At 44.6% G+C, this 16,913-nt stretch overlaps 1 protein-coding gene across 1 annotated transcript in view; it reads left to right on the forward strand.

Annotated features, from left to right (window-relative positions):
- The first annotated feature begins 10,803 nt into the window (after positions 1–10,803).
- DNAAF8 (dynein axonemal assembly factor 8) overlaps positions 10,804–16,913 on the forward strand; it is a 168,017-nt gene continuing 161,907 nt past the window's right edge. Inside the window, exons 1-3 of the mRNA XM_065412855.1 lie at positions 10,804–10,950; positions 13,688–13,801; positions 15,022–15,138. Coding sequence (XP_065268927.1) covers positions 10,804–10,950; positions 13,688–13,801; positions 15,022–15,138 — 378 coding nt within the window. The remainder of the gene's footprint in view (positions 10,951–13,687; positions 13,802–15,021; positions 15,139–16,913) is intronic.

The following is a 16,913-nucleotide window of genomic DNA, read 5'->3' on the forward strand; positions in this document are numbered from 1 at the left end:
ACCTGTAGAGCCAAAGCATAACAGAACTTTCAGTTCCGACTTCAGGATGTTATAGTACTGTGGTGTGACCACTTGGCTCTGGAGCTGAGACATCCTCAGCTTTGAAGGCGTGATCTTCTTAGAGATATGTTATGCTGAATTCCTACCCATAAACTGAACCCCTCCTCTCCCCTTCCTTGGTCAACAAAGCTCTCCTGTGAAACGACAAGTGGTTGCTGCAGATCCTCCATGACAGCCCTTTACTGTTGTTTCTAGACCATTTGGTCCTGTCTACTCTACAAACAACAAAGCAAACAATGCTAGAAATCATCTTTTAAACTGATTTTAAGGTTGTCAGCAGCCATGGTTTTGTTCCTTCCTGCAAGGATCAGTTCTGGGTCCAGTTCTGTTCAATATCTTCATCAATGATTTAGATAATGGCATAGAAGGTACACTTATAAAGTTTGTGGATGACACCAAGTTGGGAGGGGTTGCAAATGCTTTGGAGGATAGGATTAAAATTCAAAATGATCTGGACAAACTGGAGAAATGGTCTGAAGAAAATAGGATGAAATTCAATAAGGACAAATACAAAGTACTCCACTTAGGAAGGAACAATCAGTTGCACTCATACAAAATGGGAAATGACTGCCTAGGAAGGAGTACTGCAGAAAGAGATCCAGGGGTCATAGTGGATCACAAGCTAAATATGAATCAACAATGTAACACTGTTGGAAAAACAAACAAACAAACATACATACATAATTCTGGGATGTATTAGCAGGAGTGTTGTAAGCAAGACACAAGAAGTAATTCTTGCACTCTGCTCCGCCTCAACTGGAGTATTGTGACCAGTTCTGGGCACCATATTTCAAGAAAGATGTGGACAAATTGGAGAAAATCCAGAGAATTGCAACAAAAATCATTAACAGTCTAGAAAACCCGAGGAAAGATTGAAAAAATTTAGGTTTATTTAGTGTGGCGAAGAGAAGACTGAGAGGGGACATGATAACAGTTTTCAAGTACATAAAAGGTTGTTACAAGGAGGAGGGGAAAAAAAAAAAAAAAAAAAAAAACTTTTCTCCTTACCTCTGAGGATACGACAAGAAGCAATGGGCTTAAATTGCAGCAAGGGCGGTTTAGGGTGGAACGGTTTACGGTGGACAAAATTTCTCGATACTTTAAATGACTGCTTCTTGGAGCAGCTGGTACAGGAACCCACAAGGGGACAGGCAATTCTCTATTTAGTCCTGAGTGGAGTGCAGGATCTGGTCCAAGAGGTAACTATAACAGGACCACTTGGAAATAGTAACCATAATAGAACAACATTTAACAGTCCTGTGGTGGGAAGAACACCTCAACAGCCCAACACTATGGCATTTAATTTCAGAAAGGGGAACTATGCAAAAATGAGGAGGTTAGTTAAACAGAAATTAAAAGGTACAGTGACTAGAGTGAAATCCCTGCAAGCTGCATGGACACTTTTCAAAGACACCATAATAGAGGCACAACTTAAATGTATACCCCAAATTAAAAAACACAGTAAAAGAACTAAAAGAGAGCCACCATGGCTTAACAACCATGTAAAAGAAGCAGTGAGAGATAAAAAGTGGAAGTCAAATCCTAGTGAGGTAAATAGAAAGGAGCATAAACACTGCCAAATTAAGTGTAAAAATGTAATAAGAAAAGCCAAAAAGGAGTTTAAAGAACAGCTAGCCAAAAACTCAAAAGATAATAAAATGTTTTTTAAGTACATCAGAAGCAGGAAGCCTGCTAAACAACCAGTGGGGCCCCTGGACAATGGAGATACAAAAGGAGCACTTAAAGACAATAAAGTCATTGCAGAGAAACTAAACGAATTCTTTGCTTCAGTCTTCACAGCTGAGGATGTTAGGGAGATTCCCAAACCTGAGCCATCCTTTGTAGGTGACAAATCTGAGGAATTGTCACAGATTGAAGTGTCACTAGAGGTGGTTTTGGAATTAATTGATAAACTTAACAGTAACAAGTCACCGGGACCAGATGGCATTCACCCAAGAGTTCTGAAAGAATTCAAATGTGAAATTGCGGAACTCTTAACTATGGTTTGTAACCTGTCCTTTAAATCAGCTTCTGTACCCAATTACTGGAAGATAGCTAATGTAACGCCAATATTTAAAAATGGCTCTAGAGGTGATCCTGGCAATTACAGACCGGTAAGTCTAATGTCAGTACCGGGCAAATTAGTTGAAACAATAGTAAAGAATAAAATTGTCAGACACATAGATGAACAAATTGTTGGTCAAAAGTCAACATGGTTTCTGTAAAGGGAAATCATGTCTTACTAATCTATTAGAGTTCTTTGAAGGGGTCAACAAACATGCGGACAAGGGGGATCCAGTGGACATAGTGTACTTAGATTTCCAGAAAGTCTTTGAGAAGATCCCTCACCAAAGGCTCTTACGTAAATTAAGTTGTCATGGGATAAGAGGGAAGATCCTTTCATGGATTGAGAACAGGTTAAAAGACAGGGAACAAAGGGTAGGAATTAATGGTAAATTTTCAGAATGGAGAGGGGTAAACTAATGGTGTTCCACAAGGGTCAGTCCTAGGACCAATCCTATTCAACTTATTCATAAATGACCTGGAGAAAGGGGTAAACAGTGAGGTGGCAAAGTTTGCAGATGATACTAAACTGCTCAAGATAGTTAAGACCAAAGCAGACTGAAGAATTTCAGAAATATCTCACAAAACTAAGTGATCGGGCAACAAAATGGCAAATGAAATTTAATGTGGATAAATATAAAGTAATGCACATTGGAAAAAATATCTCCAACTATATATACAATATGATGGGGGCTAATTTAGCTACAACTAATCAGGAAAGAGATCTTGGAGTTATCGTGGATAGCTCTCTGAAGATGTCCACACAGTGTGCAGCGGTAGTCAAAAAAGCAAGTAGGATGTTAGGAATCGTTAAAAAAGGGATAGAGTGTAAGATGGAGACTATCTTATTGCCCTTATATAAATCCATGGTACACCCACATCTTCAATACTGCATACAGATGTGGTCTCCTCATCTCAAAAAAGATATACTGGCATTAGAAAAGGTTCAGAGAAGGGCAACTAAAATGATTAGGGGTTTGGAACGGGTCCCATACGAGGAGAGATTAAAGAGGCTAGGACTTTTAAGCTTGAAAAAGAGGGGACTAAGGGGGGATATGATAGAGGTATATAAAATCATGAGTGGTGTGGAGAAAGTGAATAAGAAAAAGTTATTTACTTGTTCCCATAATATAAGAACTAGGGGCCACCAAATGAAATTAATGGGCAGGAGGTTTAAAACAAATAAAAGGAAGTTTTTCTTCACACAGCGCTCAGTCAACCTGTGGAACTCCTTGCCTGAGGAGGTTGTGAAGGCTAGGACTATAACAGGGTTTAAAAGAGAACTAGATAAATTCATGGAGGTCAAGTCCATTAATAGCTATTAGCCAGGATGGGTAAGGAATGGTGTCCCTAGCCTCTGTTTGTCGGAGGGTGGACATGGATGGCAGGAGATCATTACCTGTTACCTCTGGGACACCTGGCATTGGTCACTGTCGGTAGACAGGATACAGGGCTGGATGGACCTTTGGTCTGACCCAGTATGGCCATTCTTATGGTCTTATGACATTAGGAAAATTTCCTGTCAGGGTGGTTAAGCACTGGAATAAATTGCCTAGGGAGGTTGTGGAATCTCCATCATTTGAGATTTTTAAGATCAGGTTAGATAAACACCTGTCATGGATGGTCCAGATAATACTTCATCCTGCCGTGACTGCAGGGGACTGGACTAGATGACCTCTTGAGGTCCTTCCAGTCCTACGATTCTATGATTCTCTCTCCAGTCAAAATATGGTTAAAATGGAATTTGAACACCCTTGTCAAGATTAGGCATTAAATTCTGTTTGTTAAGTGCTGACATCACGCTCTGCACTGTACAAGAGAGAAGTGATTCCTCATGTGAACCGTTTATAGTCAAAAGAGACAAAATACACACAGGGGAAACTGTAGGAAAACCCTACAGAGAGAGAAAAACCCTGCTTAAACTGAATGGTGGATGTTAGTAATGACAACTGTGTCAAATGCTGAGTTGCCTTTCAAAATAAAGTAGTAACATCACCTGAATGCAGCTGACTCCTTTAATGCGTCTTCAGGGCCTACAGAGGCAACCTTGCTAAATTAGTGCTTATTTCCTCAGCACTTCAGGAGCAGCCTAATCCTGCCTCTGTGCATCTTGGAAATTGCTCAAACACATTTTAAATAAATAATGGACCTGCCAGTTGATTTGCAGTTTGCCCACTGGACTGGATGCAGTAACTTAATTACAAAAGGTAGCATAATTTCATGACTGCCTAAAAGGTTAAGGTCCATTTTCCTTCCCTAGACTGTGGGAGATGGGAATGTGTTAATCACCTATAGATGGGATCACACATTTGCTCAGCTCTTTAATAAAGCCACCTGACACAGCTGCCTCTAGTGTTTTCTGTCTTATTTGTATTTTCTTAATCATTTGGAGTTTTGGGACAATAATTATTTCTCTTTCTTGTGACCTATTAAAGACTCATTTATCTCAAAACCCAGCCCTTCTCCTCCACACACCTATACACTTTTATAATACAAAAAAAAAAAAAAAATGGAATTCAATCTATTCTACATAATCAGGATGTACTGGTACATGACGGTTGCTTTATTAGGATAACTCCCAAGATACTTATTTTGCATGATGGTATGATTATTTCTATTACAGTAGTGCCAAAAGGTCCCAACAAGAAGGGGCCCTCACTGTGCTATGCAATGTACAAACACCTTAAAAAGTCTGTCTTCACTGGGAGAAAAGAGGTGTGGCGTCCTCAACTCAAGGTAAAATCCTGGTGAAGACAAGGCAGGCTGTCATTTTCACGCAAATGAGCAATCCAGGTTAAAAACTAGGTTCTCCCTTAGTGTCTTTACCTCCACTTGCTAACTGGTGTGAAAACAACAAACTGCCTGGTCTTTGCTAGCATTTTCCCTTGAGGTACGTACACACCTTTTTCCACAGTGAAGACGCAGCCACAGTTTGACATTCCAAATGTACCTTTAAAATTTAAATAAAGATTAGAACATTCAAGGCCCTCTACAACTGTGCCTCTGCCTCCATCTCATTTACATAAGAACATAAGAATGGCCCTACTGGGTCAGACCAAAGATCCATCTAGTCCAGTACCCTGTCTTCCGACAGTGGCCAGTGCCAGATGCCCCAGAGGGAATGAACAGAACAGGTAATCATCAAGTGATCCATCCCCTGTCACTTATTCCCAGCTTCTGGCAAACAGAGACTAGGGACACCATCTCTGCCCATCCTGGCTAATAGCCATCGATGGACTTATCCTCCATGAATAATCTCTTTTTTTTTTTTTTTACCCCTGTTATGGTCTTGGCCTTCACAACACCATCTGGCAAGGAGTTCCACAGATTGACTGTGCGTTGTGTTCCTACTGCCTTCCCTCTGCTCAAGCTTCCCACCCAACTGTTCCTTTCTTTCATCCTCAGTTCTGTGCTGTCATTATCATTAATAATCATGTTTATTACAGTAGTGTCTAGTGATCAAACAAGATCAGGGCCCCATTGTGCTAGGAGGTATACAAACAGAGAAGTAGACGGTCTCTGCCCTGGAGAGCTTACACTTTAAATAGACAAGACAGCCAAAGTTCAGGGGGAAAGGATATAACACACAAGCAGAGTGAGCAATGTGATGGCAATAAATGGCACATTCATACCAAAACTCTTTTTGGAGGAGGATTAGCTAAATGGAAAGGTGAGCAGGACAAAAGGGCAGAGCAGAGGGGAAGTTATGACTATTGTATTACAAACAACAAATAATAATACCACAGTAGTCTCACTGAAGATAATGGGACTACTCAAGGTTGTAATCACTGACTGGCAGCATGTTTTTGCAGCATAGAGCTCTTCACTTCTGATGCAGTAAACACACAGCAGTATATAAGGAAGAACAATGGTCCACTGATTAGAGCACCAGCCTGGGACTCGGGAGACCAAGGTTCAACTTCCTGCTCCACCACAGACTTCCTGTGTGATCTCGGTCAAGTCACTTAAGTCTTTCTGTGATTCAGTTCTCCATCAGTCAAATGGAGATAATAGCACTGCCCTATATCATGGTGGGAGGGAGTTGTAAGGATAACTATATTAAAGATGGGCATGTGCTCAGGTACTATGACAGTGGTAAATAAATACCTTAGGTAGCTATAGTCCCATGGAAGTAAATAAGTATTCATGTGTGTAAAATTACTCATGGGTTCAAGCAGCTGCCTTAACCAAACCACACCAGGTGGTTGGCAATAAAAACCAAATGCAACCAATACTTTTATTCAGTTTGTCATTTTTAATCTCCTTTTTAAAAAAAATATAAAAAGCCTCTGTTCCTAAATGGGACACCTGGTTATTGAATAGATTCACCCCTAAAGAAGAGCCTAGCGTAATCATCTGTTGCTTTAGGCACCTAAGTCAGATTCTTTTGCTACATTGATTATATTTTTACATAAACAACAGAACAAAGCCTAAATATTAAATCTGGAAATGAACTTTTACATTGGGTCCTACATGATGATTAAAACAGAACAAACCCTCCTCTCAAAAATAATACCACATAGAGCTCTCCCTCCACACTGAGTTTGTGGACCACCACTGCCCCATCATGAACCAGTCTGGGAGCTTCTGTGCAGCCTTGCTGCTATACTCCATAGGAAATATAGCCATCCCCGAGAGATTACACACGTGGGGAGCCTTCGGAGCAAAAGCATCCTGGGCACAGCCTGTCCCTTAAACACACGTGGCCAGTTTCTGCGGGCGCACAGCAACATCCGTGCAAGGTGCTCCTAGGGTGGGGATGGGAGGTGCCCCTGTCACTCCCGTTTTTAGGCAGTGGCTTTCCCTGCAGTCCACCAGCTGCCTCTTAGACTACTGGACACAGCAAGCCAGCAGCTGCCTCATCCCGGAGCACCGAGCGGCTGGAGCCAGCCGGCCCCAACGGGGTCCCCGCCTCAGCGCGGCTCCCTGGCACCAAAGCGGCAGAAGCCGGCCGGCCCCAGCGGTGTCCCCAGCGCGGCTGCCTGGCACCGGGCGGCTGGAGCCGGCCGGCCCCAGCGGGGTCCCCGCCTCAGCGCGGCTGCCTGGCACCAGGCGGCAGAAGCCGGCCAGCCCCAGCGGGGTCCCCGCCCCAGCACCCCCAGGCGAAGGTCGCAGCCTGGACACCCCCGCTCATCCCGTGCCGTCCCGCCCGTCACCTCGCCGCACTCTGCCAGGGCCGGGCACCTCGCTCAGCGCCGCTCCCGGAAATCCCTCTCGCGCCCAGAACGCTGGGAGCGCAGCTCCTACTGCTCTTTCCCTGTGATCAACCGTGGCGAAACTACAAACCCCACACTACCTCGGGGCAATTTGTGGGACCCACCCCCAATCCTGCTAAACAACCAATAGAGAATGAGACTCCCATGAGGCGGAGCTCAAATTAACCAACGAGATACGAGAAAGAGGAAGTTGAGTGAAGTCCTGGCAGGGAAAAGGCAGGAATTAGCAGTCTGCGATAAGGAAGGGGAGATGTAGGAAGAAAGGAATGGATTAGAATTAGCTATTTGCTCTGGGAAAGGGCTTTGTGTTTAGTATCAGAGGGGTAGCCGTGTTAGTCTGTAGCCACAAAAACAATGAGGAGTCCGGTGGCACTTAAAACCTAACAGATTTATTTGGGCATAAGCTTTCGTGGGTAAAAAACCCACTTCTTAAGATGCATGGAGTCTCATGTGCATGGAGTCTCCATGCATCTGAAGAAGTGGGTTTTTTTACCCACGAAAGCTTATGCCCAAATAAATCTGTTAGGCTTTAACGTGCCACTGGACTCCTCGTTTTTTTATTTTTTTATTTTTTGCTTTGTATTTGTGAGCTAGAATTTATTCTGCCAGGACCTCGGCAGTGGGGCGGGGCAAGCGGTCGGGAAGCGGCGAGGGGGCTCTGAGGTGTGATGTGAGTGGGGTGGGTGGAGGAGGGTTAGCGCTGCGGAGGGTGACGGGGCAGCGCTCCGCTGTGTGGCGAGATCGCGGGGGCGGACACCGGGGCTGGGGGGGGGGGGGGCAGAGTCGGGGAGACGGTATGCGGGCAGGGGCGCTGGCGGTGGTTGGCCTGGTTACCATGGGAACGGGAGGAAGCGCGGGGGCGGAGCCAGGGAGCGGCTGGGGGCAGGGTTGGGGCCGAGCCCGGCGGCCACTCGAAGCCGCTGGGGCCGAGGCGGTGGTTGGCCTGTGCAGAGGCCCGGGGCCAGGGCAGAGGGGCCGCGGCTGCCAGCCTGGCGGGAGAGGCCGCGTGTTGTCCCAGATCAGGGCTGGGACGGGGGCGTGTTCCCGGACCCGCTGTTCAGCCCAGTCAGGAATGAGCCGGGGAAGGTGCGGGGAGCAAACACTGCGGCTCACGCCAAGTTGTTTAGCTTCATGCTGACCTCCAGAGGGTCCCACCCAGGCTAGGGCACCACAGGGCAGATGGAATTCAGGGTCGATAACTGCAAAGTGGCGCACGTCAGAAGGGAAAATTTAAACTATTCCTGCACCGGGGCAGGGTACCACATTAACGGTGTCCGTTTTGGAAAGGGGCCTGGGCATTATTGTGAACAGCTCAATTCAAATCTCTGCCCAGTGTGCAGCTGCCTTCAAAAAAGCAAGCAAGATGTTAGGTGGCATAAAGAATGGGCTGGAGAATAACGCCATCATTATGAATCAGTGTTGTGGCAATATACTGTGTGCAGTACTGATAACTGCATCTCAAACAGGATATTGCAACATTACAAGGGGTTCACAGAAGGGTGATTAAAGTGGTTAGGGTAATGGAAAATCTCATATAAGAAAGATTGAAAAGACTGGGATAGTTACTTTAGAAAGGGGACTAATAAGAGGAGACATGATGAAAGCCTATAAAATAATGAATGGTATCAAGAAGGTAGATCAGGATCTTCTGTTCTCCCTGTCTCTTAACATAAAAACAAGTGGACACAATGGAATTGCAAGGTGGCAAACTCAAAACTGATATAAGGAAATACTTTTTCACACAACACATAATTAATCCATGGAACTCTGCCACAGAATGTCACTGAGGTCAAAAATTTAGTAAGATTAACAAAAGATTGTCCATATGGATTGGACAGAGGCAGTGTGGTGTAATGGAGAGAGGGAACCCTGGAGCACTGCCTGCTGGGTGAGCATGGTCACTTCACTGCACTGTGCCTCAGTTTCCTCAACCATAGAAGGGGGATAATGATACTGACCCCCTTCCCCCTTTGTGAAGTGCTTTGAGATTGACTGTTGAAAAGCACTAGATAAAAGCTATTTATAAGGATAGCAAGACTATCACAGAATTGTAATAATTAATGCTAACAAATTTTGGAAGAGATGTTAAATATCATAATTCAGGTTTTAATGCAATTTCTAGCTATTAGGGATTAGGAGGGGAATAAACCTAAAATTAAGGGTAGATTATCTCACTTCTACCTAATGCAAGGGTGGTTGCACCTTCCACTGAAGCATCTGATGCTGGCCAGTGGACAACATGGACATTGGGTCTGATCCAGCCAGGCTATTCCTATGTTTCCTGTTACTATCTCCACCTATGACAGAGATCTTGGGTTTCATATGGGGAACTCCATGCCTCTCTAGATCAGAAAAGGCACCGGCAGGGGAGTAACCCCAGTAACCAACTCATCCCAGCCTCATGGGAGTAACCTTGCATTCAGCAGCTCCCATTCATTCTCTAGAGGTGACGTCATTCTTGTGCTAATCTCCACATAAATCCAGCCCCATGTCAGGCATCAGATGCCATGCAAACTCAACACTGTCTGATATGGATAAAGGAGACACATTAGATGGATGACATGCAAAGCATTCACAGGCACGTTATTCACCTTGTGTATCTTAAATTGTAAACTCCTCGGGCAGAGAATGAGCCTTGCTCTGTATGTAAAGCACTCTGTCAACCTGCTGCAATACAAGTGATTTAAGAAGTATAATATAATCATAAGCATAATTAAATCAGTGACTGAACTCCATACAATAGCAGCCTCCCAACCTTTATTACCAGTTAGAACAGATTTACTCCCATTTTCAATTCCTGTGAATCACATGATTGTATCACAAATTGAAAACGAAAAGGTCCCCTAATAGTATGAATTATGCAGCGAGCAAGGAGGCAGCCTCCACTGCCCCTTGTGAAATACCCCTTCTCAATCTACTGTAGGAAGAAGCCAGGAAAGAACCCACTCTCCATAAAAACGAGAAGTCAAAATCCAAAGGGCAGATCTTTGGATCCCCTTTGTGCTATTCTTGCAATCCAAAACATACTTAAAGCATTCCCTTGTTATGGGGGAACCTTTGACTGGCATAGAGCTGGCAGTACTAACTTTACATCACCCCTTCCTGCCCCTCTCCCAATGTAAGGGGTGAGCTGAGGTATGTGTGAGGGTGCTATTAGAAGCCAGCACAATTTAGAACAGCTCTGAGACTGTTCTAAATTATGCCAGGGGCACAAAGATGTCAGCCTCATTGGACTCAGGTGGAAAGACAGGCTCCATATAATCTATTATACTGCAGATCATGTCCAGTGTTGGGGTACTGCTGACCGTATAACAATCAGAATTATAGGATTCCCAAGAATTAAGCTGAAGCTTAATGCACATGGGATCCATTCCTACCCCGTGCTGATGCTACCTCTTTTTTCTTTAGTGGCACGTGCTGAAGCCCTTTTGCCTGTGAGTTGGTTATATGGGAGCTGTTTCAAATGGCATCAGAAGGACAAAGCCAGGAAAGAGAGGATCCATCTGAGGATCTTACAACCCCTTTCCGGGGCAACAGAACCTTACACTGGGGAGCCATCCTCTCTGCAGTGAAAGACCAAATCCCATCTCTGGACTCTGACACCTCCGCGGTAAGCATTGCTGTCCAGCATCCTTCCTCACTATGTTCCACAAAGGGCTCGCTGAATGGAGGCTGAGGATCACCTCATTAGTGAGGAGCTCTTCAGTAGCCAGCGTTACTCTCAATGGGCCGCTCATCTGCTGGGAGCAATGCTGTAGTGGGCGTTAGTCCAGGAGCTCTGTAATTGTCAGAATGCTGCGCCCATCCTCCCCCTTGTGTTCTCGTCATCTCAAACACTACTGAACGCAGGCCTGAGTCTACAATGTGCTGAGCATCCTCAACTCTCATTGAAGTCAGTGGGCATGGAGGGCACTGCCATCTTGCAGCATGAGGCCTCCTGTGTTGTTCATCTGTCTAACAAAAAGCACACCATGAAATACGCAAATGACCACATTTAAATGGAATTTCTTTTGTTTTTCTACTTCATTCTGCTGGGGTATTAACTGTAGCACTGTCAGAGCCTGGCAGAAAGCCTCTGAACATGCCTCTCTGTGGCTGAAGATCATGGAAATATGATCCTTGGCAGAGAGAAGATCTGGGTTCTCTTTGCTGCTCTGCCACTGACTCGCTGTGTGACTGTCGGAGAGTCATCCCACCCTACCCAGTGCGCCTTAGTTTCCCCATCTGTAAAGCGGGGATAATAATACTTACCATCCTTTGTGTAAAGCACATTGAGACTGACAGATGAAAAGTGCTGCATAAGAGCTGTGTGGCATTATTATTTTCCAAGCATGTCTTTAGTACTTCTAACAGGGTGACTGTCTACTTTAAGGGTAATAGGGACTCGGGCCCAGATCCTCAATGGTATTTTGGCTCCTACCATTCATTGAAATCAATGAATGTTAGGAACCTAAAGCCTTTTGTGGATCTAGCCCTGTTCCATGGTATGTCCCCTAATGTTCCTGGGACTTTCTGAGTGGATGAAAGCTTGGGGAAGGGCAGGTACAGTTGGGAGAGAAGAAGTTGGTCCTGGGGGAATAATTAATGCTTGGCAAGAACCATACTGTTTCTTTAAGGGCCTGGGGTCAGAAGACTTGTAGTGCAGGATGGGGCAAAGATCCTCTCTCTCCCAGCTAACTGGGAGGAAGGTAGCATATAGTCTGCCTCCTCTCTCATAACTGAAGACTTCAACAGGGGAAGGAACATTGCTTGTTCACCTCTCCCAGCCTAGCGAGTGAAAGGATTAAGTACAAAGGGGCCAATTAGGAGAAGCTGCTTTAAGGCTGCAGCTGGCCTGAATCAGCACAGTACCAGCAAGGAGGAACTATAGTGGCTTTTGTGATGTCATCCCTTGACTGTGGGGACTTGGCTTAAGTATTGGTGATTCTGTCCAGGTGAGAGCTCTATTTTTAGAGAACACAGAAGTAATAATAGTTTTCAAACATACTTAACAGTAAAGGAAGCATAATTTTACCATCAAAGGAAACTATTTCTTCAGATTTAGGGTGTGGCTTAGTGATACAGAGATAATCTTGTGAGTAGCACAGGTGAGGGAACTTTCAACTTGGGCATTAATCACACTCATAAGAGGTAATGTGGTCTAGGAGATAGGGCACTGGACTGGGACTTGGGTAACCTGGTTTCTGTTCCTGGTTCTGTCTCCAAAAAGCTGTGTGATCTTGGGTAAATTACTTTCTTTCTCTATGTCTGTTTTCCTTCCCACCCTTTGTCTATCATGTCTATTTAGATGGTAAGCTCGTTAGAGCAGGGACTGTCTCAGTCAGGGCTTCTAGGTGCTATTGAAACAAATGACTAATAACAGTATGACTGAAAAGATCTTTTTGTGCCATGTATTAATTTCATAGTAAGGCAGTCCAAGGTCTCTTTCACACACAAACATTCTCTAAATTCTTTGTTTCTATGCATCTGGAGCAAGCATCCTACTGAAGTGTTCTCTGGAGTTTGACCATGGTCCTTAATTTACATAAAGTAGAGCTGATTGCAGTACCCCTTATATTTAATACAAAACTGCAGCCTACCGAGACTGCAGGTCACAGCTTGCAATGCTCTATCTTGATCTGAACCGTGTCTGCTCACAACAAGAGACACTACTGCACCTGAGACCTGTAATCTTGATGTGGTATGTTCTTGTATTGAAGAGGGCAGTGGCAGATGGTGTTATACAATCAGTGGGGGCACTTTGGCCACCCCAATGTGCATTTCAGTAAGATTAGAGCAAACTGGTGCAGTGCAGGGGGAGGAAAAATAATCTCACCAGGCAGTCAGGATTTGCCAGCACAAAGAGTTACTGGAGATGATATGCACTGTGGTATAAAAGGCAAAGTGAAAGCTGGAGCCTGCCTGCCTGATGTGGGGGTGTTGATTCTTCCATTTGCTGTAAAGTATGGTTTCTACTTGTACATTCTAGATATTGCACTGGGCGATGCAGTCACTAGGATTTGCACATACCCAGTACCTCTCAAGCTTTGCGATACTTGCCTAGTTTTGTCCCCACTGATATCAATGAGACTTTTGCCATTAACCTCGCTGGGCATGGGTTCGTACCCAATATTTTATCTAGCTCTTATTATTGAAGCCCATTAATGTGCTAAATCACCAAAGGGAGAGTTTATCTCATACCCTTTGGATGTAGAGCACTTGACACTCCACTGATGACATGACTCAGCAGGATATCCCTCAACACCATAGCCAACTATGAGATAAAGAAGTAAAATGACTTATGCCCTCATGAAACATCTGTATAAATGTGCTGGCCCTTCCTTTCATTTCTTTGTTTTGTATGGCAGTCCGATTGTGATGAAGATGGGGAGCTGTTCATCTTCCAGCGAGATCTACCCAATCTGATTCCCGACTTGTCGGAAGAACTGACAGATCTTTCTCCAGGAGACCCAGACATGCAGGTTACTGACTGTACTACTGCAGCCATATTTTCTGTGGTTGTTGGCAGTGCAGCTGCTTAATATTACAGGGCAGATTTAGGTTGCACTGCGTGATATAAGTGCCTGGGCCCTTTTTCTTATCTTGGGTCTGCGTCTCTCTCTTTCTCTTTCTATTCCTCATCTATTTTTGTAGTCTCACTTTGTCTCTCTATTCTTGGGATCTGGGCCCTTTTCTTTGTCCCACCTTCTTGCAGTTCCTCTGGTTATCTCCTTACTCTCTGCCCACTGTCTGTTAAGAGGGTGGGTCCTTTCTTTAGCTGCTTGTAGTGTGGATCCTCACTCTCCCTCCCAAAGGACCTGGCCCTCTTTCTTCCCCTCACTGGCCTGGTCCCACTCTCTCCCAAGGAGCCCTTCAGTATCCCCAAAATCAAATGAGCCTGGTTTTGAATGAGTTACTGTTCGCTGCTGATGCTGGCAGTAGTAGCTGACAGGTGGAGATGCAGGCAGCAGAGTACTTGTCAGGAATTGTGATGTATGCATTGCAGGAGACACTGATTTGTTAGGTTCATAGACTCAGTGTTCTACTTTTCTACAATAGATAATTGTTCCACAGCCACTGACCAGCTCCTACCCATAGGATGATCTGTGAAGCCATATATCATCCAAGCATTAACAGTAAGGCTATGCAGCAGGTTAACTTGCAACCCTTTCACTGTGTAAAATGTCTCCAATCACCATACTCCATACATAGAAACTAGAGAGGAAGTAGTTAGGGTGGGTATATCAAGAAGTAATTGTATGATGATAAAATCTGGGCATAGAACCGTTCACAGATAAAGGGATTACTTTGCACTTGGAGTGATGAAACTGGCTGATTATAGAAAGCTATCTGGGAAGCAGGCCAGTGCCAGTATTTTGGCCTTGGGACACCAGCTTCTTGTATCACCTTTCTTATTGAGCTGGGATCTGTATGTAAGCAATAACACAGGATAACAAGGCACAGGGCTAAATGGGTTTCAGGTGCATCCAGCACTTCCTAAAGTTACTGTTTTTACAAAATGAATCTCATTCTGTTTTGTAACAAATCTCAGGGGTGAGACCTGACCCAGGCAGTTACCAGATGCCCACTCAATTTGAACCTCCATCAGCCAATCAGTTCTACTTGGTTTATTGTATGTCTCTTTATTGCTTTGGTGAGGGGAATGATTGTCTCTTCTGAGGTGCATTTTCTGTATCTATAGCAAATATTAGAATCTGTGGGACACTCCAGAGAGACCTGCAATGGAGACCTAGAAAGTTCAGATCTTCAGAAAGAAATGGATGTTACCCAAGCTGTGGGAAGAGAAAATGTACCATTGGTAAGAGATCAGACACATGCTTTTGCTAACCTGACTGAAGAAACTTCAAGCCAACAGAGAGCAGTCCTTGCAGATCCTACAGATCAAACTCTCAGAGGGAAAGAACTGGGCAATGAAAAAGACAGGGAAACAGAAGGCTTTTGGACTAATAAAGTAGTGTCTATGAAAGGGCCATATTTTGTAGACGCAAACAACAGTGAAGATAGACGAAAGATGATAGAAACAAAAATACTCTCTAAGGTGACCTTAGAGGCACCGTCTGGATATGGAGGCAATTCAGAGCTAAAAACAAAATTACCATTGGAGACTATCAGTGACAATCTAGAACGAATCACTAAAGCAGAAAATGAGCAAAGAGCCACTTCAGCTGAACACCCTCAAGGGCTGATGCTCTTTTCATTGCAGGTAGGTGGGGCAAACGGATAGTTTTCTGCAGTGATTGCTTAGGTGTCTAGCATGGTGGACAATGCATTAGATGCGGAATGTTCATTGATAATAAGAGGACATGAATGTCCAATTCTGCACACACCATTTCATTATGAATTTATATTGCAGTAGCACCTAAGAGCTCCAGTTACGGCCAGGGCCCCATTGTACTAGATGTTGTACAAACTCAGAACAAAAAAGCAAGTCCTGCCCTAAAGAGTTTACAGTCCAAGTAAGCCATGTTGGAAGTTAATCTCATTGATCAGAACAGGCACGTTCAAGGACACCGAGCACAGAATCTCTGATGTGGATGCAATGTGTGGTGAACTTTCTAGCTGTCTGGTTGCAAAGAGTTCTGACATTGTAAAGGGAGGTATGTTTGTCATGGCCAGACAGTAGCATCAAGAGTGTTGAGAACTTCCCCATTTCTTTTACTGCGGTACCAGTTTTTGAAGCTTAATTAGTGGGGTCAGTGACCTGCTGCTGTCATGGAATTGCAGATGAAATATGATTGTCCGAGAGGAATTTTAATGTCAGTGGAACAGAAACTTCTTGTTTGGTGACTGCGAGAGAAATCAGACTGGGAGACGTGATCTTGGCTGCTGCTCTTCTGGTCTACCAGCTCCCCAGGATCAGTGTTGCACTCATGAGACAGCCACCTGTATGCTACAATAGAAAATTAACAGTTCTTTATTTCATAAATTAAAATACATTGCCTGGTGGCTAACTACCATGAGAACCTCTGGATTTCTGTTCAGAGCCTTCAGTGGGGTCAAAGTACAGATTCCCCAACACGCCACAAACTTTACAGGACAAATTTACAAAAAACGCACTCTCAAAACATAACCATAACTGCATATGTACAGTATACACTAACTTGCCTTTTTGTGCACTGAGCTGCCTAGCTGGAGCCAGCAATTCCCTGCTTAGACCTTATACAAGGATTTTTGGGCTTAATTCTGATCTTAGCCCTACCAGTGGCTCTCAGGAGTAGCTCCATTCAAGTCAATGGACCTAATTCTCCGTTCAGTATCCATTTTACACCAGTACAACCCATTGATGTCAGTAGAGTTACTTTTGATTTGCACCAGCGTAAGTGAAAGGAGAGTCAGGCTCAGTGGATTTTACCTTGGTGTAAAAGAGCAGAATCAGGCCCTTGTATACACAACTTATGCATAGGGCTGGCTCCAGGCACCAGCGCAGCAAGCAGGTGCTCGGGGCAGCCAATGGAAAGGGGTGGCACATCCGGCTCTTCGGTGGCAGGTCCTTCCCTCCGAGAGGGACCAAGGGACCTGCTGCCGAATTGCCACCGAAGAATGAAGCGGCGGTGATTGAAGTGCCGATCGCGG

This window comes from Emys orbicularis, chromosome 10 (assembly GCF_028017835.1).
Source record: "Emys orbicularis isolate rEmyOrb1 chromosome 10, rEmyOrb1.hap1, whole genome shotgun sequence".
Lineage (NCBI taxonomy): Eukaryota > Metazoa > Chordata > Testudines > Emydidae > Emys > Emys orbicularis.